Raw genomic sequence first — 27,706 nt, 5'->3', positions numbered from 1 at the left:
AATTTCTCCTCAGTTCTAGGTTGCTCCTCTCCTTGATTAGCTTCCATCCGTTGCTTCTTGTCCTGCCTTCAGGTGCTTTGGAGAATAGGTTGACCTCCTTTTCTTTGTGGCAGCCCCTCAAATGTTGGAAGACTGTTATCATGTGTCCCCTAGTTCTTCTTTTCACTAGACTAAGGTAAAGGTTCCCCTCGCACATATGTGCTAGTCATTCCCGACTCTAGGGGGCGGTGCTCACCTCCGTTTCAAAGCCAAAAAGCCAGCGCTGTCCAAAGACATCTTCATGGTCATGTGGCCGGCATGACTCAACGCCAAAGGTGCATGGAACGCTGTTCCCTTCCCACCAAAGGTGGTCCCTATTTTTCTACTTGCATTTTTTACCTGCTTTCAAACTAGGTTGGCAGAAGCTGGGACAAAATAACAGGAGCTCACCCCGTCACGCGGCACTAGGGATTCGAACCGCTGAACTGCCGACCTTTCGATCGACAAGCTCAGCATCTTAGCCACTGAGCCACCGTGTCCTTTTTCTCTAGACTAGACATACCCAATTCCAGCAACCGTTCTTCATAAGTTTTAGCCTCCAGTCCCCTAATCCTCTTTGTTGCTCTTCTGTGCACTCTTTCTAGTCTCAACATCTTTTTTACATCGTGGCGACCAAAACTGGATGCAGTATTCCAAGTGTAGCCTTACTAACGCTTTTATATAATGGTACTAACACTTTCACGTGATGTTGAGTCTACTCCTCTGGTTTTTTGTGGGTTTTTTGTGGGGTTTTTTTTGGTTTTTTTTTAAATTTGATTTATATGCCGCCCTTCTCCGGAGACTCAGGGCGGCTTACAATGCGTTAAGCATTGTTAATGCAGTCTAGGATCGCATTAACTCTTTTGGCTGCCACTGCACACTGCTGGCTCATATTTAAGTGATTATCCACTAGAACTTCAGTTGTATATATGTAGATACTGTGGATAAACAGACAGGCAATCATCCAGATAGACAGATAATATATTAAGCTGGGAAAAACCCTGCTGATACTAGTTTCTGATTGTACTAATTAAAGATTTTTTAAAAAACAACAACAACAACCTTTCTAATTTATTTTTTGTACTGTGGAAATTTATCTCTGACAATTGTTTTTAAATATGAAAATGATTGAGTGTGAAATAATCTTTTTCCATATGTCCTGTTGCGGTAATGGATGATAAGATGCAATTCGTAGAAATGGGAGATAAAGATGTCGGTAAGAATGATGACAAATTAATCATATTTGAGTTCTCATTACTTTTTCCTTTCCTTTCTTTTCTTTTCTTTTCTTTTCTTTTTTTTTTTTAGGATTCTTTTCACCATGGAAAACTCCAAAGCCTGTAAGTTTTTTATTTTATTTTTTTTCAAATTGTTGTTAGCATGCACAGCAATGTAAGATCCGTGACTGAGAAGGAAATAATTGCGTGTAAAAAACAATAACCTGGATTGCGAGATTTTTAGGGTACCCTGCTGCCAAATATAGGAATATAAAATCTGATATGCCCGTAAAAGGGGTTTAATCATAGACCTATTGACTTGAAAGCAATAATATTTCTTACTGGATTTCGTGATACTGATCTATAAAGCATATTGAAGTTATTCGCTTCCCTCTGTCCAGGTGGAGACAGGGCTATTTGGCAGATGTACACTTAAAAACCAATTAAAAGAAGAAATGGGGAGGGAGAGAGAGAGGATTGAAAGAGAGAGAGAGAAAGACAGAGAGAGACAAAGAGACAGGTAGAAGGAGAGAGAGAGAGATAAATGATTGATGATTGATTTAGATAGAGATAGACAGAAATAATAGAGGGATAGAGAGAGAGATAAGTAGATAGAGTGGGTGTAGGTATGGGTGAGAAAGAGAGAGAGGGAAAGGGAGACAGAGAGACAGAGCGACAGAGACAGAGAGAGAGAGATGAGAGAGGTAGAGAGAGACAGAGAGACAGGGAGAGGGAGAGAGATAGAGAGATGATTGATTTAGATAGAGATAGACAGAAATAATAGAGGGATAGAGAGAGAGGTAAGTAGATAGAGTGGGTGCAGGTGTGGATGAGAAAGAGGGAGACGGAGACAGAGAGACAGAGAGCGTTAGAGAGAGACAGAGAGAGAGATGAGAGAGAGACAGAGAGAGAGATGAGAGAGAGACAGAGAAAGACAGAGAGACAGGGAGAGGGAGAGAGATAAATAGATAAATGATTGATGATTGATTTAGATAGAGATAGACAGAAATAATAGAGGGATAGAGAGAGTTAAGTAGATAGAGTGGGTGTAGGTGTGGGTGAGAAAGGGAGAGAGAAATGATTGAGAGAGAGAGACAGACAGAAAGACAGAGAGACAGAGAGAGATGAGAGAGAGAGACAGAGCGAGACAGGATGACAGGGAGATGGAGAGAGATAAATAGATAAATGATAGATGATTGATTTAGATAGAGATAGAGATAGACGGAAATAATAGAGGGATAGAGAGAGAGGTAAGTAGAGTGGGTGTAGGTGTGAGTGAGAAAGAGGGAGAGAGACAGAGAGAGAGACAGAGAGAGAAATTAGAAGAGGTTTTAAATCAATTAAGGTAGAGATAACAATTCTCCAAAATGGAAGCATTTGGAGATTTGAATTCTGGTTGTACCTTGGAATGAAGCCAATTTGGTGACTTTCACCCAATCCTTGAGCAAAGCAAGGGCAAACCAATTCCGAAACATGTTCTTAAAAATGTTCTTAAAAATTGCAGGGACATTCCAAAACAGTCACCAGGTGAGACCCCTGACTTGAAGGCACCAAATAATTGAAAGATTGTCTATCGCTCTTAACCCTCAACTTATAGCCTATAAGAAGTGAAATCACTCTCTTAACTTTCTTCCAAGAAGACGTGAATTTATTTACAAGAACGAGCCGGATTAAATAACGGCATCCGAAATCCCAAATTTAATTTCAGCCAGGATCTCTGGACAAAGGTTTGCATGCAAGCCACTATAGAAAGAGATCATAGTTCAAATTTTAAATATACCCTTTGAGATGAATTAGAGAGCATGGCAAGTGGTTCCCATGAATCTAGACGTAACTTATACTTTTAGAATTATGTATCGTAGAAGATATTACTTTAGCTCCAAATTTTTATGGCCAGTGGGACAGAACTGCTGTCTTTATGTTACCTTGCTCCACTTCTTAGGATATAATGTATCCAGCAGTGGGTTTCACATTATGTTACTACCAGTTTACCCCGCCCATGCGCACTCACTTTGCACACGCACACGCCCGGTTCGCATATGCACCTGCCTTCCGTGCATGCGCCCAGCCTCAAAAACATGCCTAAATAGGATGGCATAGAGCTGGGGCTGCTCCACCCACGATTTCCGCTACTGGTTCAGTCAAACCGATCCGAACCGGCTGAATACCACCTCAGGATATATCTCTACTAGGATTCCAAGAAAAACATTAAAAACAATGTTCTCTGCATATGTTATACTTCCGACAGTATTGTTAATTATTTACAAATGGCTGAGATGACAGTCTTGTACATAAGTTCTGGCATTGAGTAGATATCTTCAAAATTATGTTGCCGAACAACAAGACGGTGTAACCTGATTGAGAAAGAAAAAGCTATGGAGTTTGTCTGCAGGTTCTCAAGGCCTTGTTTTCTTTTATTCGTTGTAGATGATGGAAAAATGGGAGACTCAAGGGAGTCCACAGACAAGCTTATCTGCTCCAGCTGGGCCACAGAATATTCCCTTCCCACCAGCCCTTCACAGAAGCTCTTTTCCCGATTCAACAGAGGCCTTTGACCCGAGAAAGCCTGACCCATACGAGCTGTATGAGAAGTCACGAGCTATTTATGAAAGTAGGCGTAAGTGGAAGCCATGGTCCACCTCTGCAGAACCCTTGGCGAAATGTCTATGGAGATGCTTAATCATGCAGGTCATGGTTGTCCCAAAGGAGCTTCTTCAAAAGGCAACTGGCCTTGGTTTCTCCTTGAAGACGTTTTGCTTCTCATCCAAGGAGCTTCTTGTCAGACTCTTATCACAACCGAAGGAGCTTCTTGGATGAGAAGTTAAATGTCTTCAAGAAGAAGCAAAGTCTAGTTGCCAAAGCATCTTTGGAACATTCAAATTGGCCTAATGGAATTGAATGTTGTAACTAATTGTAAAACAGCTAACATTTTTATTTGTTATGGAGACCAGGAAGAGGAGAAGAAAAGCTTCATGCATTTGTCTTAAATTTGCTGAAGGCACCCCTGATGATTAACTTCGGTAGGAACAGATGGGGAACGACACTGTTAGAAATTCTGTATATAGCCCTACAGAACAGACAGTGCACAGTCCACATGTGCTTTTCTGCTTAACTGCCAGAAGGAAGCAGGAAACTTTATATACAGAGAAAAGACATAGCGCATACCACAAATGCAACTACAAACGTATAAACACTGCCATCTACTGGTTGGCTGTAGTTGTTGCACAAAATACGTGAACATTGTATTCCAACAGATACAACAGTCACGTCTGGTGATGTTCACCATTTGCATTTGTGTAAATTGGCACTTTGTGGAGAAAGGCTTGCTTTGAGTCCCCCCCACCTTCAGCAGTTAAATCAAATCAGTCTTCATTATGGTCACTGAATGTCAGGATGGTTTCACAATGCAGTTTGCCTTTGCTTGATGTATACAAAATGTTTTCATGTGTTTTTTTTTTTTTTTGCAATGTTCAGTTGAAAATGATGCCATTGCTTTAGATTAAGATCATGAAATGTGCTTCCAACTAAACTGCTATATATACAGGTTCATAGACGTCATATATATTGGAGCAGGGGTGGGTTTACTATCGGTTTGCAATGGTAGCGTGTGCATGCACAGATCTTCAGTGATGATGTCGGGGTGGGTGGGCGGAGCCTCCCGCCACCATTACTACCGGTTCGCAAGAACCGGACCAAATCAGGAGCACCCCACCATTGTATTGGAGGCTAAATTGTATAACGAATGGTTGTAGGAACTGGGAGAGTCTAGTCTAATGAAAAGAAGGACTAGGGGTGATATTATAGCAGTCTTCAAATACAGGTAGTCCTTGACATATGACTACAATTGAGCCCAATTTTTCCATTGATAACCGAGACAGCTGTTAAGTGAATTTCGCCCCATTTTACGACTTTTCTTGGCACCATTGTTAAGTGAACCACTGCCTTTGTCAAGTTGTTACGTGAATCTGGCTTCCCCATTGATCTGGCTTGTCAGAAGGTCACAGAAGGGGATCACGTGACCCCAGGGACACCGCAAACCATCCTAAATATTTTGAGTCAGTTGCCAAGTGCGTGTATTTTGATCATGTGCCCATGGGGATGCTGCAACTGTCGTAAGTTTGAAAAACAGTCACAAGTCGCTTTTTCCAGTGCCGTTGTAATTTTGAAACGGTCAGTCAATGAATGGTTGTAAGCCGAGGAGTATCTATACTTGAGGGGCTGTCACAGAGAGGAGGGAGTTGACCTATTCTCCAAAGCACCTGAGGACAAGACACGAAGTAATGGATGAAAACAGTTGTAATGAGTTAGCAGAAGACATGTTACATGTTCCTGTAAATTGGCCAACAGTAATCTGTTCTGACCTAAGCTCTCTTAGAAAGCAGGAAGCAGAGTCTTGGTCCCGGCAAAACCTCTTTTACTTACACGACTGTGAATTCCTTTCATTCACAGTCAGCAACGCCTGTCCAAATAGTTTTTCAAAGGAATATTTATAAACACAGACCTTATCTCGCTTGGAAGGCTGCCGGGTAACTAATTTAACTAAGCCCGACCTGAAGACATGGCTTTTTCAGCAAATTCCCTGATCTGCTGTGAGGTTTTAATTGTCTGGGGATTTTAAATTGGCTTTTATTTTATTTTATGTTGTTTCTATTCTGTGAGCCGCCCTGAGTCCCACAGGAGAAGGGCGGCATATAAATTTGATGAAATAAATAAATAATTTCCAAATGCAGTACAAGGCAAAACTTGGCACAGAGTCTCTCAGAGTCACGGAACAAATAAATTGTTTCCTGCAAAAGCCCACTCCCCGTTCGCTCCTCTTTTGTTTCCTATGGGAGGGGCCAATCACCTCCAAGGTGTGGCTTTACTCCCGAGTCGACCCTGCTTTCTGAGTTGTTTTTGTCTTCTGGCAGCTCTGCTTATGCGCACATTGGGAACGGGCTCCAGCTGTTCCTCTGCCTCACTGCTGTCTAGCTCCCTCTCTGCCTCCGACACAGAGCCCTCATCCGAGCTTTCCCCAGCCCCCAGGACTGGCCCAAGTTCCTCCCCAACCTCCTCACTGTCCGACTCTGTTGCCAGCTCTGCTGGCTGCTGGTGGGCCACAACATAATCTCTCCACAGGTAGCAACAACTGAGTAACTATTTGTTCAGCACTAGACAACCAGTGCCCCCAACCTCGTCTGGACTATTGTAATGCTCTCTACATGGGGCTCCCCTTGGAGTGCACCCGGAGGCTCCAACTGGTGCAAAATGCGGCTGTGCGGGGGATTATAGGAGGGACAGGGCGCTCCCACGTGACACCTCTCCTGCGAGAGCTGCATTGGCTTCCGGTGGACTTTCGGGTGCGCTTCAAGGTGTTGGTGACCACCTTTAAAGCACTCCATGGCTTAGGGCTGGGGTACTTATGGGACCGCCTTCTGCCACCAATTGCCTCCCACCAGCCAGTTCGCTCCCACAGAGAGGGCCTCCTCAGGGTGCCGTCAGCCAGACAATGTCGGCTGGCGAGCCCCAGGGGGAGTGCCTTCTCTGTGGTGGCACCTACCCTCTGGAACGACCTACCCCCAGAGATACGAGTGATCCCAGACCTCCGGACTTTTCGTTGAGCCCTTAAAACTTACTTTTTTCAGTTAGCCGGGCTGGCCTGATTCTATGTTGGTTTGAAAGTTTGATACTGATTTTTAATTGAAATGTTTTAAATTATGGGCCAAATTTCATTTAATTATTTTTAAAATTATTTTAACTTTTGTGTACAAATGTTTTTATTTTGGCTGTTCACCGCCCTAAGTCCGAAAGGAGAAGGGCGGTATATAAATCTAATAAAAGATAAAGAAAAGATAAAGAAAGAAACCAGTGACCACTGGTTAGAAAAGTGGTGGATGTAACTTCCAACTCACCATCAGCTTCTCAATTTCCTCATGGAAAGCTATCCGTAAACACTGGAAATGATGTTCACATGACTGGGGCTGCGACGCAGCAGCCCCAAAGCAGCCCCAACTATGCCAAATTTAATCCCACATGGGTGGTGAGTCCTGGATTTTGGACCCATTCTGTAAACTAACTCATCTGTGGCAGGTTGATTCAAAACCTAACGCTCTGGGATGTATTGTTTTGCCCAATGGAAGGTTACAACCAGGGCTGTCAAACTCTCAACCCGGGGGTCAGATGCATCATGCGCTGGCCACACCCATACCTGTTCTGTCCCCAACCACACACACACACACACACACCAACAGACGTTCAAGAGTTAAAGACCAAACCAGCCGGCAAAATCCTTTTCCTTATGATAACGGAACTTGGCAACAACCTAGTGGCTGCCTGCCAAGAGTTTATTACTTATGAAGAGGAGAGATAACTTCTCCCCACTTCTGGTACATCAAAAGAAACAGCTCAATAATTACGGATTTAATCAAGTCCAGAGATAATCCAACAAAGTCTATAGCGAAAGTCCGGCAATGCAGAATGGCATGGAAGCTTTCAGCTTTGTTCGTCACAAGGTTTGACTGGCCACCACGCTCCCTTTTATATCCTGTGGGGTGTGGTCCAGTGACTCAGCCTAATCTCGGGCATGCCTTTTCTTCTGTTGTGCGTGCTTATCTCTGCGACGCTGGCGTGGATCCAGCCAAGACTCATTATCCTCATCACTGTCCATCTGTGGCTGCGTGGACGTGCTTGGCCCCGGCCCTATCTCTTGCCCTTCGGCGGACACCGAAGGCATTGCCAGAGAGGAGGGTCCTGGAGAGGGAGGCCTTGCCAACTCCTCTCCTTCACTCTCGGAGTCCTCTCCTGCCGATGACACAGGCTCCGGTAACGGAGCCACAACGATACCCAATTTAGCAAAAGTGGGAAGTCGCGATACATCATGTGACACCATGACGACACGAGTTTGACACCCCTGGTACAACAATCAAACAGAGTTTTAGCAGACATTTAATTGACAGAATGTACGATCGCGGCAACTTAGCTGACTTCCATTTAGCATCTGTGTGCCATTTCAGGATCACAGTGTGATCTCATGCCTTCCTCTGTGTTTAGTATTTGAGTCATTTTACTCCTCTACAACGTTTTTACCACAATGTTTTCTCTTTACTGAGTTTCTGGGTAATCCGGCCAGCTATTTGCAGGAATTCAAATCTTTGTGCGCCTCCCAGCTCTTACACTTCCATCTCCTTAGAAGTTATTTCAAGGAGAAAAGTGTATCGGAGGCTTTTCAACCAGTGGGATAGATGAAAGAGTGAGAGAGACACACACAGAGAGAGACAGACAGAGAGAGACAGAGACAGAGACAGAAATAAAACCAGATTACAATATTGTATACATTGTGTAATGAAGAGAGGGGGGTACAAAATATCGTTTTATCCTCTTTTGTGAGGGAATTTCTTTTCCTATTCAAAGTTCTAAGTAGGAATTTCTGCTCCTTGTTTTCTGTATTTTGAGACCGACAGAAGCAAAAACAATGACTTTAGTCCTTTTGAGTAAGTGGGGATTTGAAAAGGTGACCCAGAAGCGTCCGACTGATTGATTTTGACTTCTAAGTATAGACTTCCCTAATGAGACAGAGGAAGGTACTTGCTCATGAAGAGGGATGTATTCCTTGTAACAGTGAGAATGTTGTGGTTGGTATCATTTGCACAGAACATAAAATAATAGGGTTGGAAGGAACCCTGGAGGTCTTCTAGTCCAACCCCCCCGCTCATTTCACCAGAACCTTCTAATTTAACCCAGAAATCATATGTGAAGCATAAAGTTGTCAGAAACCCTTCACATTCTAACACATTCTCCTGTTAATATTCCTACACACAGTAGGTATATAAACACACATGATGATTCTAATAATTAATTGATTCTTTCTGCAATCAAACAGAAAAGAGCACGTGTAATACCCCTTTTAGAGGAAAATTTCAAATACAGGAAAATATGAAGATATGTGTCTCTCTCTGTGTCTGTCTGTCTGTCTCTCTTTCTGTCTCTCTCTGTCTCTCTTCTCTGTCTCTCTCTCTTCTCTTCTCTTCTCTCTTCTCTCTCTCTGTGCCTCTCTCTTTCTGTCTCTCTCTCTTCTCTCTCTCTGTCTCTGTCTCTGTCTCTTCTCTTCGCTCTTCTCTCTCTCTCTGTCTCTCTGTTTCCTTTTCTCTCTTCTCTCTCTCTGTCTCTCTCTCCTCTCTCCTCTCTCTATACCTCCCTCTGTGTGTCTCTGTCTCTCTCTCTATTGCTCTCTTTCTGTCTCTCTCTCTGTGTCTCTCTCCTCTGTCTGTCTCTCTCTCTGTCTCTCTCTCTTCTCTTCTCTCTCTCTCGGTCTCTCTCTCGGTCTCTCCTCTGTCTCTCTTCTCTCTATATACCTCTCTCTGTGTGTCTCTGTCTCTCTATCGCTCTTTCTGTCTGTCTCTCTCTGTGTCTCTCTCTCTGCCTCTGTCTTTTCTCTTCGCTCTTCTCTCTCTGTGTGTCTCTCTCTTTTTGTCTCTCTCTCTCTTCTTTTCTCTCTTCTATCTCTCTCCTCTCTCTCTCTCTCTGTCTCTCTCTGTCTCTCTCTGTGTCTCTCTCCTCTGTCTCTCTCCTCTTCTCTCTCTATACCTCTCTCTGTGTGTCTCTGTCTCTCTCTCTCTATCGCTCTCTTTCTGTCTCTCTCTCTCTGTGTCTCTGTGTGTGTCGCTCTCTCTGTCTCGCTCTCTGTCTCTCTGTGTGTCTCTCTCTGTCTCTCTCTCTGCTCTCTGTCTCTCTCTCTCCTCTGTCTCTCTCTTCTCTCTGTGTGTGTGTCTCTCTCTCTCTGTCTCTCTGTCTCTCTCTGCTCTGTCTCTCTTTTCTCTCTATACCTCTCTCTGTGTGTCTCTGTCTCTCTCTCTATCACTCTCTTTCTGTCTCTCTCTCTGTGTCTGTCTCTGTCTCTGTGTGTGTGTGTGTCTGTCTCTCTCTCTGTCTCTCTCTCTGTCTCTCTCTGTGTCTCTGTCTCTCTCTCTCTCTCTCTCTCCCTCTCCCTCTCCCTCCCACCCTCTCTTTCTCTCTCAGATATGATGTAAGAGTCTTACTTCTTAGGAATACAAATTATCCCCCTAACATCAGACAGAAGTAGAGGGGAAAACCTCAAAGTCAAAAGATTTTCCCAGTTATTCTTCATCTTGGTGGGAGAGTTTACTCATCGTGACAAAATATTTTGGTGGCTTGTAGGATCTGACGATAAATCCGGAAGCATTTTCAGAGATATTTATAAAAATACCAACACCAGAGAAAGCTCTGTGGATGTGAAACAATTGTGATTGCTGGCAAGGAAACCCCAGAGGAGTTTTATGCTAATGGAAAGTGTCAGTTCTGCAGCCGATCGCTCTATGATGGGTGCCGCAGTCTCTTAAAATATCCATTTTTTAAAAAAAGAGTCTTTACTTGCTTTTAGACATTTAGAGATTTCGCTCGCATTCACATTTTTTTTTAACCTTTCATTCTACCGTACAGGTAGTCCTCGACTTACAACAGTTCATTTGGTGCCCATTCAAAGTTACAAGGGGGCTGGAAAAAGTACTTATCTCAGCTGCCCCCTGAGATAAGGAGAATCCAAGACCTTGGTGCCTTCCGCCGTGCCCTTAAAACTTTCTTTTTTCGTCAAGCCGGGCTGGCTTAACATATTTTTAAATTTTTAATTGGTTTGTCATTTTAAACTGGGGCCAAATTAATATATATTCTTTTAATTGTTCTTAATGTTTGTATTGTATGTTTTTATCTGGCTGTACACCGCCCTGAATCCCTTGGGAGAAGGTGCGGTATATAAATTTGAAATAAAATAAAAAATAAAATAATTTTTTTCCAGAGAACCAATAGTAAAAAAAAAAAATGCTTAAAAAGTTTTTTTTAAAAAAAAAAAGTTCCGACGATCGCGCGCCACAGCTGTGATCATTCGGAACCTCTCTTTTTTTTACCTTTTTAAAGCATTTTTTAACTCCCGGTTCTCTGGGGGGAAAAAATGCTCAAAAAGTTTAAAAAAAAAAATTCTGAAGATCATCTGAGCGACACGCAATCGTTGAAACTTTTTTTTTTTTTTTTTTACTTTTTAAAGCATTTTTAACTACCAGTTCCAGCGAACCGGTAGTAAAAAATGCTTTTAAAAAAAGTTTTTTAAAAGGTTCCTAACATCGCGCATCACAGCTGATTCTTCCCACCCCCCTCGCTGTTCTACTTACCTTCCCAAGTCTCCTTTTGCAGCATGCTCTTGGCGCATAGCATGTATGCGCGGTTAGCGAACCGGTAACAAACCGGTTCAAATCTCACCACTGAGTCAGATGCCAAGCATCTGAATTCCGATCACATGACCATGGTGACGCTACAGTCGTAAGTGTGAAAAACGGTTGTAAGTCACTTTTTTCGGCACCGATCTAATTTTCGGTCGCTAAACGAATTGAGGGCTTATCTGTATTAATCTACCTGCCCAGTTCAGATCCTACTTGGGCTAACAAATCTTGCTGATGTTTATAGATAGCAGTGTTCCACTTCTTTTGAAAGGTTTGAATGCAGTGGTGAAATGTAAAAGTTGTTACTACCAGTTCTGTGGGCGTGGCTTCGTGGGGGAGGGTAATGTGACTGGATGGGGATGGCCAACTTTTTTTTTTTTTAACTTTTAAAAGCATTTTTTCTCCAACCTCTTCAGCCAAAGAGGTTGCAAGAAAAAAATGCTTTTAAAAGCCTCTGACGATCAGGCAGCTCAGCTGGGATCGTCAGAGGCTTTTAAAAGCATTTTTTCTACAACCTCTTCGGCCAAAGAGGTTGTATTAAAAATGCTTTTAAAAGCCTCTGACGATCTCAGCTGAGCTGCACGATCATTAGAGGCCTTTTTTTTCCTTTTAAAAGCATTTTTTCGGCCAAAGAGGTTGTAGAAAAAATGCTTTTAAAAGTCTCTGACGATCCCAGCTGAGCCGCGCGATCTTCAGAGGCTTTTTTTTTTTAACTTTTAAAAGCATTTTTTCTCCAACCTCTTCAGCCAAAGAGGTTGCAGAAAAAAATGCTTTTAAAAGCCTCTGACGATCAGGCAACCCAGCTGGGATCGTCAGAGGCTTTTAAAAGCATTTTTTCTACAACCTCTTCGTCCAAAGAGGTTGTATTAAAAAATGCTTTTAAAAGCCTCTGACGATTCCAGCTGAGCTGCGCAATCATCAGAAGCTTTTTTTTTTCTTTTAAAAGCATTTTTTCGGCCGAAGAGGTTGTAGAAAAAACGCTTTTAAAAGTTAAAAAAAAAAAGCCTCTGATGATCGTGCGGCTCAGCTGGGCATAGGGGGGGGATTTTTGCTACCGGTTCTCCGAACAACTCGCCACCATCGCTACCGGATCAGGTGATCCGTTCCGAACTGGGAGCGTTTCACCTCTGGTTTGGTGTCTAAAATGTTCTTTAAAAAAGAAGAGGGGAACAATTGCTCCATAGTTTAGATCTCTTAAGAGAAGCATCTAATGCAGAAAGTAGAATGCCACTGTACGGCATGAGCTTACTCGGAAGTAAGTTCCGTTGGTTTTATTGCTAGGTTAGACTTAGAAAGAATATTTTTATTGTCACTTTGAATGTACATTAATCGGCATACATTAAAATGAAACTTCGTTGCATACCGCTCTCAAAAGATCTCCATCTCTAATACACTACATCATCATCTTCTTTTAATGACACCCATAATCCTATGCGGGGTGGAGTCTGGGCAACTGAATGGAGCTGAGTCCTTACTGGACAGATGCCATTCCTGTTGCCAATGCAGAATTTTTGTTCAGCAGATATATTCTCCTTGTGCCCAGAGAGAGAGAGAAATATCTGCCTCTATTTAGGATTGAACTCACAGCCTCCTGATTGTGAGGCGAGAGCTCCACCTCCAGGCCACCGTACCACTTCTAATATACACTACCTAAACACGACAAAATAAATAAATACAAAATTATGCATGTACCCACATATATTATATGAATTACATGAATTATATGAACCTTATTAAAAATTACGGTGTTGCACAGCTTTTTTTTTAAATAGATTGTCAGTTCTTTCCTTTATAATCTCCTTGAAGTTTGCTGGATTTCACATGCAAGATTTAATTGCCCCGAAGCTTAGGGCCTATCTACCTAATTGCATTGCTGTCTATCTAATTGAGGATTATTTCATTTTTATTTTTTTTTTAATAAAGACATGATCGGGGAAAAAGAGTTGGGACTGCCGAGGTGATTTCAAAACCATCCCAGATTTCGTAATAAAAAATATTGGTATTTTTACTTTGTCTAAATGTAGGATCAGGAATCTCTGTCCAAGTCATAAATGGTTCAGGGATATCATTCCGAGCCTTTAAAATCTGCTCCTTGTCTCTGATATGATGGATAACCATCAGTTCTTCGTATTTCAAATTTACTTTCTTAACAAAAGTGGAAGCTATCACCAGAAAACAAAACAGCAGTTTTTAAAAGTAGTAATGGCCCAAAAAGAAGAAGGAGGCATTATGTATGTTCACTACCTTGAGTTACTTATAAAAGTCATAAAGTTGGGATAAAATGTAATCGATCAATCAGTTAAGTAAGTAAATGTGTTTTTTTTTTAATTAGATTTATATGCCGCCCTTCTCCGGAGACTCAGGGCGGCTTACAATGCGTTAAGCAATAGCCTTCATACTTTTGTATCATTTATACAAAGTCAGCTTATTGCCCCCACAAACTAGGTCCTCAATTTACCTACCTTAGAAAGGGATGGAAGGCTGAGTCAACCTTGAGCCTGGGGAGATTCGAACTTGCAATAATTGCAGACAGCTGAATGTTAATAACAGGCTTTTTAGTCCCAACACTGGAAGTTTTTAAGAAGAGACTGGACAACTATTTGTCTCAAATGGTATACGGCAGTAATGGCTAACCTTTTTGCCATCATGTGCCAAAACTGGGGGGAGTGCAGTGGGGTTGTTCGCCCACACCCATAATTCTAGGTGCCCCGCCCCCCCGTGCATGTGTGTGGGACCCCCCCTGCGCTCCCCCCGTTTTTGGCACGCGATGGCATGGTGGGCCCAGTAGGCCCATTTTTCGCCCTCCCCAGGCTCCAGAGATTTTCTAGGAGACTGGGGAGGGTGAAAACGGTTTCCCCCCCACAAGGCCCTCCAGAGGATGGAAATGGCCTGTTTGCCAACTTCCAATGGGACCGGATGGCCTGTTTTTTACCCTCCCCAGGCTCCAGAGACTTTCTAGGAGCCTGGGGAGGATGAAAATGGCCTCCCCCCCACACTCCCTCAGAGGCCCTCCGGAGGCCGGAAATGGCCTGATTCCCTACTTCCGGTGGGCCCAGAAGGCCTGAAAATCAGCTGGTCAGTGTGCGCATGCACATCAGGGCTGAGCTTGCGTGCCCACCAATATGGCTCCATGTGTCACCTCTGGCATACGTGCCATAGGTTCGTCATCACGGGTATAGGGTTTCCTGCCTGAGCAAGGGGTTAGACTAGAAGACCTCCAAGATCCCTTCCAACTCTATTATTCTGTTCTGTTCTGTTCTGTTCTGTCCTGTCCTGTCCTGTCCTGTCCTGTCCTGTCCTGTCCTGTCCTTTCTATCCTATCCTATCCTATTCTATTGATAAACTGCCAAGTAATGTCAAAGGAAGATCACTTTCATTTACTTCTCATATACAGGTAGTCCTTGACTTACAACCACAACTGAGCCCAAAATTTCTGTGGCTAAGCGAGACCGTTGATCAATGAACTTTGCCCCGTTTTACAACCTTTTATTGCCACGGTTGTTAAGTGAATCTGGCTTCCCCGTTGACTTTGCTCATCGGAAGGGGATCACTGCAACCGTCGTAACCTGGGACAGTGCCACCGTCTTAAATACGAGCCTGTTTGCCAAACATCCAAATTTGGATCACGTGACGGCAGGGTCGTGATTGTGAAAAACAGTCATAAGGTCATTTTTTTTAGCACCGTCGTAACTTCGAACAGACACTAAATGAGCTGTCGTAAGATGAGGATTACCTGTGTGTCTTACCTGCTTTGGGGGAAAAAAAATTTAGAGACAGATAAGCATTTTTTTTCCCACTCTGCTATTGGATGGAAAAGCGTGACAAGCGAAGTCTGTTTCATTCCAACGTTCAGATTTAAGCATTTAATACCAAGTCAGAGAATAATATATGTATATTTCCGTGTCTGGAGAAATGTACATTTTGTTTTTATCTCTCTGTTTTTTCGTTCAGAACAAGCACCTCCCAGGACAGGAGTTCGAATGGATACCTCGGGCAAGTATTATTTTGGCTTCCTTGTGCTACCCTCCATCCTTCCTCCATTTTGTGATGTGCCTTGTTAAATCTCAGCTGAGAGCCACAGTCGGCCCAGAGTAGCCAATCACCATCCATCCCATGTAACACATCTTATGTGTGTTTCAATTTAACAACGCAAAGAAGGTCCATTTAGTCAGAAATTGTGTAGGGCAGTAATGGCTAACCTTTTTGCCATCGTGTGCCAGGAGGTGCAGGGGAGGTTCGCGCACATGCCCACGCCCATAATTCTATGTGCCCCGCCCTACGCATGCATGCATGACCCCACCTCCCACCCCGCTCCTGGCACACGATGGCCCGGTAGGCCCGTTTTTCTCTCTCACCTGGCTCCAGATCTTCTCTATGCATCTGGGGAGGGTGAAAACAGCCTTCCCTGCCTCTTCAGAGGCCAAAGGCTGTTTTCACCCTCCCCAGATGCATAGAGAGGATCTGGAGCCAGGTGAGAAAGAAAAACAGGCCTTCCCCACCCAAGCCCAGGCCCTCCGGAGGCAGGAAACATCCTGTTTCCCTACTTCTAGTGGGCCCAGAAGGCCCAAAAATCAGCTGGCCGGCTTGCACATGCGTGCCAGAGCTGAGCTGGCATGCCCACGATATGGCTACGCGTGCCACAGGTGTAGGGTCTCCTGCTTGGGTGGGGGGTTGGACTAGATGACCTACAAGGTCCCTTCCACCTCTGTTAATCTGTAATCTATAATCCAGAAACGTTCAACCTTCTTCTCTTTTCTTAAGATCTCAATGAAGAGAGAGGTTTAACAAATCCTTTGCCTCTGGAGATTCTCAGTTATCCAGCTTGTGGTTGTCCCAAAGGTGCTTTTTTCAGGAGGCAACTGGACTTTCTTGTGTTTTTTTTTCTTTTGAAGACATTTCGCTTCTCATCCAAGAAGCTTCTTCAGCTCTGACTGAATAGTGGGGAATGGAAGGACTGATACTCCTTGCAGACAGCTGGTCATTTGCATCCTTTTAAAGAGGCATTGAGGACATTTGGAGATTTATCTGTGTCATCAGGTGTCCTCAACGACTCTCTAAATTAAGAATAATCTCCTTCATTTCCTAGGATTTATTGTCCCCGTTGTCTCTTGTTTGAGGATAGATTCATTACGTATGCAAACCAATCCACCTATTACTTCATCCAGCATGTATTCATATTTACATAGAAAACTGTTTCCATCTATCAAGTTTCTAACAAACGCCCACAATCCATCGTATTTGTCTTTCTCGCTTGATGTGTGCACCAAAATATTTATTTATTTATTTATTTATTTATTTATTTATTTATTTATTTATTTATTAAATTTCTATACCGCCCTACTCCCGAAGGAAATATAGCATGAGTTTGCCTGATGGTTTAGGAACTATGATATTATTGTTTAGTTCTTTAGATTTAAATCCAATCCATTGCGTTTCCCTCCATTTGACTAGTTTAATCCACTGCATTTCGGACCTATTTCCCAGATTATTACAGGTGTGAGATCTCATAATAGATATGATAACCAAATGTGTAATTTACAAGGAATGTAACTGTCAACAAAATTTATAGAGCTTTATATTTATAATTTGGCTGTAGGTGTCATTTTTAGTTTCAGCTGTGTTTTGCTTAGTTTTTAATATTAATTTATCAGTAGATTTAAATATTTAAAGGTGTGCTAAATGTCTCGATGTTTTCTAAATATAGAATGCAATCATTTTAATGTTGAAGAGCTTTAATGCTGACCTAAAAGTGATTTACTGGCTTTGTTCTATTTATTAATCAAATTTACGTCGCCAGCCGTCTCACAAAATGTGACTCTGGGCAGCGTCCAACAATTTTATTTCAATAAAAATAGAAAACAACATGGATAGCAGAGGTGGGTTTCAGCAGGTTCTGACCAGTTCTGAAGAACCGGCAGCGGAAATTTTGAGTAGTTCAGAGACCCGGTAGTAAAAATTCTGACTGGCCCCACCCCCATCTATTCTCTGCCTCCCAAGTCCCAGCTGATTGGGAGGAAATGGGGATTTTGCAGTACCCTCCCCCTGGAGTGGGGTGGGAATGGAGATTTTACAGTATCCTTCCACTGCCACGCCCACCAAGCCATGTCATGCTCACCAAGCCATGCCCATAGAACTGGTAGTAAAAAAATTTGAAACCCACCACTGATGGATAGCTTGTATAAAATGTCAACTACATCCATGGCAATGTTGCCGCTGCCATGATTTGATAGTTGTGAAATCTTAACTCCATGATTTTATCTGTTCGTGTTTGTTGTGACCCAGGCCCAAGTAAGTAGTAGGAAAATCAGTCAGTGAAAAAACAAACAAACTTTATTCGAACAGCTGAGAATTACTTCATTCCCAGCGTCGTTCAACTAAATTAAAGCAAATTCCTCCCAACACAAATTCCTCAGTCCTATCGCAAACCTTGGTCCAATTAGGCAAACTGCCAAAGGCCTTTCTTGGCAAACGTTCAGAAGTCACAGATACAAAAATAAATACAAGACGTAGATGAAGAAAAAGAAGACGAAGCTACCAACGTTGTTTTCCGGCAAAGCCCAAACGCCATTGCTGGTCTGTTTTAAGCCTTATGGGAGGGGCCAATCATCTCTTGGCCCTACTCCCGAGTTGTCCTCTTTGCTTGAGCTGCTCTTGCCTTCTGGCAGCTCTTCTCATGCGTGCACTAGGAACAGGCTCCTCCTGTTCCTTTGCCTCACTCCTATCAGTCTCTGGAGGCTTCGGAGTCCGCACATCACTCCCCGATGGCCCTGGCCCCATCTCTGCCTCCGACGCAGAGCCCTCATCCAGGCCTTCTCCAGCCTCCAGGACTGGCCCATGTTCTTCCTCAGCCTCATCGCTGTCTGACTCCGCTACCAACTCTGCAGGCTGCTGGCAGACCACAGCAGCTGTGTTGTTGTTTTCTTAATGATGGATGATTGTTATGTTTTGCAATCAGCGGTGGGTTTCAGATTATGTTACTACCAATTTGCCCCCATGCGCGCATGCTCGCTTCATGCGGGCATGCACCCGGTTCGCACGCATGCCTGACTTCTACGCATGAGCCCAGCTTTCCGTGCATGTGTTTTGCTCACGCGTGTGCCTTCTGTGCATGCTCAACCTCAAAAATGTGTCTAAATAGGATGGCATAGAGCAGGGGTGAGGCCGCCCCCGCCCACCCACGATTTCCGCTACCGGTTCGGGTAATCCGGCCCGAACCAGCTGAATACCACTTCTTTTTGCAATTTTTTTTTATGTTGTAAGCCACCCAGAGTCATTGGATACAAGCTGGGCTACAAATAAATTTCACAAATAAATGAATAATAACTGCCAGAATCCCAAGATAGCACAATTTTTTTTTATTTGGCATGGAATTCCCCATGTACAAAACCTGCATAGGCTAAGCAGCCCATGGCAATGTGGAATGAGTGTATATGGAAAATTTGGAAGTCTTCTGAGAATATTTAGGTTTTCTTCAGCTGAACTTCTGCTCTCTTGCTTGTAAATCTTTCCTTTAAAAAAAAATCTATAGAGATTGCCTTTGGAATTTTCTTTTTTCCCCCATAAAGTCTTGGTCCTAAAACGCTGTAGCAGTATTATATATAAACCCTTATCGATTAAGTGTAGGACAGTGGAATGTTGATTGGGCTGATAAAAGTTCAAACCAGTGGTGAAATATAAAATTTGTTACTACCGGTTCTGTGGGCGTGGCTTGTGGGGGGGGGTAATGTGACTGGGTGGGTGTGGTCAACTTTTTTGTTTTCTTTTAAAAGCATTTTTTTTTTTTGCTTTTAAAAGAAAAAAAAGCCTCTGACGATCAGGCAACTCAGCTGGGATCGTCAGAGCCTTTTAAAAGCATTTTTTAAACAAGCTCTTTGCAAAGAGGTTGTAGAAAAAATGCTTTTAAAAGCCTCTGACGATCCCAGCTGAGCCGTGCCATCGTCAGAGGCTTTTTTTTTTTTTTTTACTTTTTTATTTTTTGGCTGAAGAAAAAATACTTTTAAAAGTTTTTTTTAAAAAAGCCTCTGATGATCACACAGCTCAGCTGGGCATGGGGGGAGCAACCGGATCAGGCGATCCGGTCCAAACCGGGAGCATTTCACCCCTGGTTCAAACGACTTCTGGAGGACTGCAATGTTTGCTGTCTTGAAACGAGTCAATCCCACCGATGCAGGTATCCAAAACCATCTTCGAAAACATGGTTTGCTAATTTAAAAAAAATTGAGGGGGCTCCAAGAAAGTAAATCACATGAATTTTGATATGGATGTAGAGCCATTGCTCCATAACAGGAGAGTGTCTGTAGAGATTCTCAGTCATCCGGGTCGTGGTTATTATCCCAAAGGGGCTTTTTCAAAAAGCAACTGGACTTTCTGGTTTTTCTTTGAAGACGTTTCGCTTCTCATCCAAGAAGATTCTTCGGTACAAAGGAGAGAGGTTTGGGAGGGGGAGGGGGAGGAAGACTGTGCGGTCTTTGGTGCTCTATGAGATTGGTGGTTGCAGACAATTTATTACCCAAACTAGTTAACATCATCAGTGACTGATAATGTTATCTAGTTGGGTCATAAAACGTCTGCAAGAAAATCAACCAAGCTCAGAGAGCACCAAAGACCCTGGATAAAAGTGAGACTCTCAAAGCTTTTTGATGTAAAAAGGTAAAGGTTCCCCTCGCACATAAGTGCTAGTCGTTCCTGACTCTAGGGGGTGGTGCTCATCTCCGTTTCAAAGCCGAAGAGCCAGCGCTGTACGAAGACGTCTCCATGGTCATGTGGCCGGCATGACTCAATGCCAAAGGCACACGGAACGCTGTTACCTTCCCACCAAAGGTGGTCCCTATTTTTCGACTTTCCTTTTTTACGTGCTTTCGAACTGCTAGGTTGGCAGAAGCTGGGACAAGTTACGGGAGCTCACCCCGTTACGCGGCACTCGGGATTCGAACCGCTGAACTTCCGACCTTTCGATTGATAAGCTCAGCGTCTTAGCCGCTGAGCCACCATGTCCCTTTTCTATAGACTGGCCATGCCCAATTCCTGCAACCATTTCTTCATATGTTTTTGTCTCCAGGCCTTTAATCCTCTTAATTGCTCTTCTTTGCACTTTTTCCAAACTCTCAACCTTTTTTTTTTGGTAATGTGGTGACCAAAACTGGATGCAGTATTCCAGGTGTGGCCTTAATATATGCAAATATAAGGCTGGGCAACTTCAAAAACTAATTTTAAAAAGTCCTTTGGAAAGTGTCATTCGTTCCTTAGAGCAGCAGAGTCTTTTTTTTTTTTTTCATAAGTTCACATACAAGGCCGAAATCAACTCTCCATCACCTATTATCTTGAACCAGGTTCCGATTACAAGGAGTTAGATGTTCATCTTCGGAGAATGGAATCCGGATTTGGCTTCAGAATTCTTGGAGGAGATGAACCGGGACAGCCGGTAAGTGGGTTCTTGACAACTTTATACAGGTGGACTGCTAGGGGTTCGCAAGGGTTCGGGAGAACCTCTAGCTAAGATTCTGTGCAGTTCGGAGAACCTCCAAATCCCACTCCTGACTGGCCCCGCCCATCCCACCCCTCCCAGGAGTCTCCAAATGGTCCATTTTGGATGCAGGTAAGTACAAGGCACACACGGAAGCTCGGGGAGGGTGGAAAACAGGCCTACTGGAAGTTTGGGAAGGCCGGAAATGGGCCTGTTTCCAGAGGGTTTCCAGAGGCCGTTTTCGCCCTCCCGGAGGCTCAAGGAAAGCCTCCGGAGCCCGGGGAGGGCAAAAACGCCCCGCCCCTGCCATGGTGCAGGAGGCTGACTAGGCCACGCCCACCATGGCCACGCTCACCCAGCAACCAGGCAGAGAACCCCTTGCTAAAATTTTTGAAGCCCACCCCTGTTGGTGTCTATACCTATCAGAAATATATACTTGGATAACGGCGGTAGCGAAATGGCAATTTTTTTAAAAAAAACTTGTTCACATATTGAAGAAAAGCAAGCCTCTTGACTGATCACCGTCTCCATCTACAAGCTGACATTGCGAATCAGTCTGTACGATGTTACCCAGAGTGTATTGTCCGTCTTTTTACGCACCTCGTTTTTTTTTTTCTTGGCATCATTCCAACGATTCTGATTTACAAACTCCTGCAAAATGTCTTCAGGTAGTATAAAGCTCCGGTTTGGGCAACCAAACAGCACGATTGTCCTTCAACGTTTTTCGGAGAAAATGAGCATCGTGCATTGCTACACGGCTCTGGGAAAAAAATGATTGCTGGGGAAGTATAATAATGGTGGGATTTTGAGGAATGCGTTTTAGCTCTCTGCTTATTGTTCAGTCTTGAAACCGTCAAGTCTGTATCTTGAGATTCAGTTGCATTCTGAAATTCATAAGGCCGTGATTTGCAGTATTCGTTCAACATTGCAGCATCCAATCACAATGGAAACATTTTCCATTTGGTTTCCATCAATTTTATTTCACTCACGGACCAGTATAGAACTAGTAACACAACACTTATGCCAAAATAGATATACAAGTAAAGAATAGTGTAGAATTGAGTAGAGTAGAGTAGAGTAGAGTAGAGTAGAGTAGAGTAGAGTAGAGTAGAGTAGAGTAGAGTAGAGTACAGTACAATACAATACAATACAATACAATACAATACAATACAATACAATACAATACAATACAATACAATACAATACAATACAATACAATACAATACAATACAATACAATACAATACAATAGAACAGAACAGAACAGAACAGAACAGAGTTGCAAGGGACCTTGGAGGTCTTCTAGTCCAACCCCCTGCTTAGGCAGGAAATCCTACACCACTTCAGACAAATGGTTATCCAACATCTTCTTAAAAACTTGGAGCATTCACAACTTCTGGAGGCAAGTTGTTCCACTGGTTAATTGTTCTCACGGTCAGGAAATTTCTCCTTAGTTCTAAGTTGCTTCTCTCCTTGATTAGTTTCCATCTGTTGCTTCTTGTCCTGCCTTCAAGTGCTTTGGAGAATAGGTTGACCTCCTCTTCTTTGTGGCAACCCCTGAGATATCGGAACGCTGCTATCATGTCTCCCCTAGTCCTTCTTTTCATCAAACTAGACATACCCAATCCCAGCAACCATTCTTTATATGTTTTAGCCTCCAGTCATCCCCTAATCATCTTTGTGGCTTTTCTCTGCACTCTTTCTAGAGTCTCAACATCTTTTTTACATCGTGGCGACCAAAACTGAATACAGTATTCCAAGTGTGGCCTTCCCAAGGCTTTATAAAGTGGTATTAACACTTCACATGATCTTGAAGATCTCCATTAGTTCTATGGTATTGTCAGCCCTCCAAAATAGACCAGAGTAGGAAACCAAAGTTATATAAGCTAACATTAAAAAGATAAAGGTTTCCATGTCCAGTCATGTCCAAGTCTAGAGCACAATGCTCATCTCCGTTTCTTGGCCGAGGGAGCCAGTGGTATCCAAAGACACTTCCGTGGTCATGTGGCCAGCATGACTATACGTCAAAGGAACATTGTTACCTTCCCACTAAAGTGGTACCTATTAATCTACTCATATTTGCATGATTTTGAACTGCTAGGTGGCCAGGAGCTGAGAGAGGAACAAAAGCTCACCCTGTCACATGGAGGTTGGGTCTCAAACACAGAATGTCCGCTTTCCAACTGGCAGGTTCAGCATCTTTAACCACTGAGCCATCATGCCCCTTAGGCTTCCATTACACTCTTGAAAATCTGAATAAGCTTTTTCCATCCCTCCCCTTATCTTTGTTTGAACTAGGGAGGGTCTTGTTTGAGATGCATACTTGGTTACAGATCTGGTCCAGATTCGGATTACTTTTATCTGACCATTTCTTGGTTGTAACTTTTCCTCCTGTTCCTGAAAGTTATTCCTCTTATCCATCACTATGTCAGGCGCCGGGGAAATCAAGAAATTCAGGCAATTCAAATGAATATAAAGATTGATTCGAAGGTTAAGCTCTCTCCAAGAATCTGGCCAACTAACAGTCAAGGGAAATGAGTGGGAGATAAGAAAGGCATTCAAGATGAGCTGGATTTAGATCACTTGCGGTCGTACAGGGACTCATGACATATGACATGTTTGACCCCTCCCTTGGGCTCAGCCTGGTCATCTCCTACATACTGATGTATAGAAGTCCAAAAAAGGGGGGGCACAGTTGTTTGGAGCTGATACTAGTCTTCTCCCCCCACTCTCTGTTTATCTTTTATATTCGCTATGCTCTGAGGCATTCCAAACTCTTAAGTTCCTCTTTGTCCTTGATGACAAAGGGTCAAAGGACGTCTTTCTTTTCTTTTTCTTTTATGTTTTTTTTTTCTTTTCAAAGGCACACGGGATTCTTCAGCCTGGAAGAAAACCATATGTAGACTCTTTAAAAATAATGCTTTATGTAAAGACACCTGAGGATGGGCTCCTCGGCCAAAGTCAGTTGTTCATCAAGGAATTTTGGTGGAGTGTGGGTTGTTGTGACTCAGGCTTCCTGAGTCATTAAAACACACGAGTAGTCCCAAAAACCTCTTTTATTGCAACAGCTGTGAATTACATTCATTCACAGCTGAGTCCCAATTAGTTGCAAAAAGTCCTTCGGGATAATCACCAACCTTTATCTCCCTTGACACTCTGCCAAAGACCTACTTGGCAAAGCCACACGGAGTCCAGGATCAAACAGAGATGCCGACTGGGAAATGAATTAACAACGTTGCTGTCAGACTTCGATGCTATCTCAAAATAAATGAATTTCCAAACTGCCAATCTTTAAGGAAATCTTTTCTTTAATTGAGCACAGCCACCGGATCATGACTCGATGCGGACAAGACTGACCTTTTGCCCCCCAATCCCTCCCTTTCCGATCCCCAAATCTCTGCTTCTCATTGGCTATCTTCCAAGTCATTCTTCAGACTTCTTGTCTCGTCATTTCCCAGGAATGTCCCCCCTCCTCATTTCCACGACAACCCGACTTCAAAGGTATTTAGCAGGCAAAAGTTCAGAGCTTATCTCTCTCTCCTGTGCTCTCTATGTCAGTGTTGAAACGCTGACAGTTGCTTTCCTGTAAAGTGCCCACGTGCCTTTGCTCCTCTTTTAAGCCTTAATGGGAGGGGCTAATCATCTCCAGGCCTTCCTCCTGCGTTGTCCCTTTTGTTTTAGCTGCTCTTGCCTTCTGGCAGCTCTGTGCATGCCTGCACTAGGAACAGGCTCCTCCTGTTCCTCTGCCTCTCTGCTGTCTGACTCTGGAGGCTCCGGAGTCCGCGCATCACTCCCAGATGGCCCTGGCCCCATCTCTGCCTCCGATGCAGCGCCCTCATCCCGGCCCTCCCCAGACTCCAGGACTGGCCCATGTTTCTCCCCAGCCTCCTCACTGTCCGACTCCGCTGCCAGCTCCGCAGGCTGCTGGCGGACCACAACAGGGGTTTTAAAAAATGTATATATTTTCACTGGAAAACTCCTGGGCTCCTTTGGGGTGTCATTAAAGCTCTTCGATGACAGCGCTAATATATTTGCCTATGAAGTAATCTAATATTGTTGCTCAGTGTCCAAGACGCAGAACTAATGGCGTGCCTTCACCACTGACTGATTTATACACACATCTATGCTTCCCTTATGATATCCGTCAATGCTTCATCAGATGAAGAATGACTCCACTGGAAAGCATTACTCATTTCGTTCACGCTCTCAGTTGAGCTGAATATTCAGTCAAAGGTCATTTGTGTTCACAAAAGCCGAAGTGCATACAGTAAATATTGGCTGTGCAATCACCCCAAGGATTGCGCTGAAGCACCTGGATGCTTGATTGTTTTCCTTGTAGTCCTTGACTTACAACTGTTCGTTTAGTGACCATTCATAGGGACAACAGCACTGGGAAAAAGGAACGCACCGGGGGTCGTTCAGCTCCCGAACAAAGAGAACCGGTTCGGTGACATCATATCGTCACCGCTACTGGCTTGGGGGAACCGGGCCGAACCGGGAGAAACCCACCACTGGAACGTACGGCCGTTTTTCCAGAGTTACAACCTTTGCAGCATCCCCATGCTTACGTGATCAAAATTCAGAATGCTTGGCAACTGGTTCGCATTTATGACGGTTGGGGTGCCCAAAGGTCATGTGACACCCCCCCCTTTTGTGACCTTCTGATGAGCAAAGTCAATGGGGAAACCAGATTCACTGAACAACCGGGTTCCTAACTTAACAACTGCCGTGATTCACTTAACAACGGTAGGGCAAGGAAGGTCCTAAAACTCAAGTTAGCAATAGAAATGTTGGGCTCAATTGTGGTTGTAAGTCGAAGACTATGTGTATAAATAAGCCATCAGAAATCAAGCACCTGGCACGGAATTTCGATAACGCTTCATGCACCATGCTTTCTAATCAAGCGGATTCCCAAACGAAACGGGAATCCTTCTGAAATAACCGATCACTCCATCACTCTTCATGATCTGTGATGTTTATCACTGATTAGGGACTTCTTTCTTCTTCTTGTAAGAGGCAACTCCTCCTCTGAAGGGTACATGCTGTGAGAAAGAACCAAAGTAACTTTCATATTACGTGGGGTCCTTGGTGCTCTCTGAGCTTGGCGGTTTTCTAACAGACGTTTCATTAGCAAACTAGATAACATCATCAATGCTAATGTGCAGATCAGTAGCACTCATGATTTTACCTAGTCGGGTAATGAAATTCCTGCAGGAAAAGAACCAAGCTTAGGGAGCACCAAGGACTCCCCAGTCCTCCTCCTCCTCTTCCTCCTCCTCCGTTCTCCTCCTCCTCCTCCATTTCACAAACTCCACTCCCTTCTAGAGCTGACGACATTACCTAGTTAGGTCATGAAATGTTTGCAAGAATCTAGGTCAGAGAGTAACAAGGACCCCATAGTAATCATTGTCATCCTCCTCCTCTCCACAAACCCTACTCCCTTCTAGCACTGACAACATTATCTGGTTGGAAGAATCAAACTCTGACAACCAAGGATCCCTCAGTCCTCCTTCTCCTGCTCCTTCTCCTCCTTCTCCTCCACACAAATCCCATTCCCTTCTAATACTGATGACATTACCTAGTTGGATTATGAAACATCTGCAAGAATCAAACTCTGAGTACCAAGGACCCCTCAGTCCTCCTCCTCCTCCTCCTCCTCCTCCTCCTCCTCCTCCTCCTCCTCCTCACAAACCCCATTCCCTTCTAATACTGATGACATTACCTAGTTGGGTCATGAAACGTCTGCAAGAATCAAGCTCAGAAAATACCAAGGACCCCATAGTCGTCCTCCTCCTCCTTTCTCCACAAACTGCACTCCCTTCTAGCACTGATGACATTGCCTAGTTGGGTCATGAAACGTCTGCAAGAATCAAGTTCAGAGAGTACCAAGGACCCCACACTCCTTCTCCTCCTCCTCACAAATCCCATTCCCTTCCAATACTGATTACATTACCTAGTTGGGTCATGAAACGTTTGCAAGAATCAAGCTCAGAGTGCATCAAGTCCTCCTCCTCCTTTTCTTCCTCCTCCTCTTCCTCCTCCTCCTCTCCTTCCTCCTTCTCCTTCACCTCTTCCTCCTCCTCCTCTTCTCTACAAACATACTCCCTTCTAGCGCTGTTGACATTGACTAGTTGAGTCATGAAACTTCTGCAAGAATCAAGTTCAGAGAGTACCAAGGACCCGCACACTCCTCTTCCTCCTCCTCTTCCTCCTCCTCCTCTCCTTCCTCCTCCTCCTCTTCCTCTTCTCTACAAACACACTCCCTTCTTGCGCTAATGACATTGACTAGTTGGGTCATGGAACTTCTGCAAGAATCAAGTTCAGAGAGTACCAAGGACCCCCACACTCCTCCTCCTCCTCTCCTTCCTCCTCCTCTCCTTCCTCCTCTTCCTTCTCCTCTTTCTCCTCCTCCTCTCTACAAACAGTCTCCCTTCTAGCGCTAATGAGACATTGACTAGTTGAGTCATGAAACTTCTGCAAGAATCAAGTTCAGAGAGTACCAAGGACCCGCACACTCCTCTTCCTCCTCCTCTTCCTCCTCCTCCTCTCCTTCACCTCTTCCTCCTCCTCCTCTTCTCTACAAACATACTCCCTTCTAGCGCTGTTGACATTGACTAGTTGAGTCATGAAACTTCTGCAAGAATCAAGTTCAGAGAGTACCAAGGACCCGCACACTCCTCTTCCTCCTCCTCTTCCTCCTCCTCCTCTCCTTCCTCCTCCTCCTCTTCCTCTTCTCTACAAACACACTCCCTTCTTGCGCTAATGACATTGACTAGTTGGGTCATGAAACTTCTGCAAGAATCA

General features: G+C 43.8%; 1 protein-coding gene across 23 annotated transcripts in view; it reads left to right on the top strand.

Moving 5' to 3' along the window:
- Positions 1-27,706, top strand: part of MAGI2 (membrane associated guanylate kinase, WW and PDZ domain containing 2) — a 630,648-nt gene that overhangs the window by 535,192 nt on the left and 67,750 nt on the right. For 14 of the 23 annotated variants that reach the window (XM_087873383.1, XM_087873381.1, XM_087873380.1 and 11 more), the window contains 4 exons: positions 1,327-1,358; positions 3,663-3,852; positions 15,392-15,433; positions 20,770-20,861. In XM_087873383.1, coding sequence (XP_087729509.1) covers positions 1,327-1,358; positions 3,663-3,852; positions 15,392-15,433; positions 20,770-20,861 — 356 coding nt within the window. The remainder of the gene's footprint in view (positions 1-1,326; positions 1,359-3,662; positions 3,853-15,391; positions 15,434-20,769; positions 20,862-27,706) is intronic. The other 9 variants (XM_087873382.1, XM_087873385.1, XM_087873387.1 and 6 more) reach the window with 1 other exon arrangement.

This window comes from Pantherophis guttatus, chromosome 7 (genome assembly GCF_059756535.1).
Source record: "Pantherophis guttatus breed Tessera chromosome 7, ASM5975653v1, whole genome shotgun sequence".
Classification (NCBI taxonomy): domain Eukaryota; kingdom Metazoa; phylum Chordata; class Lepidosauria; order Squamata; family Colubridae; genus Pantherophis; species Pantherophis guttatus.
The sequence above is the reverse complement of the archived record's forward strand: the minus strand, read 5'-3'. Positions and strand labels throughout refer to the sequence as shown.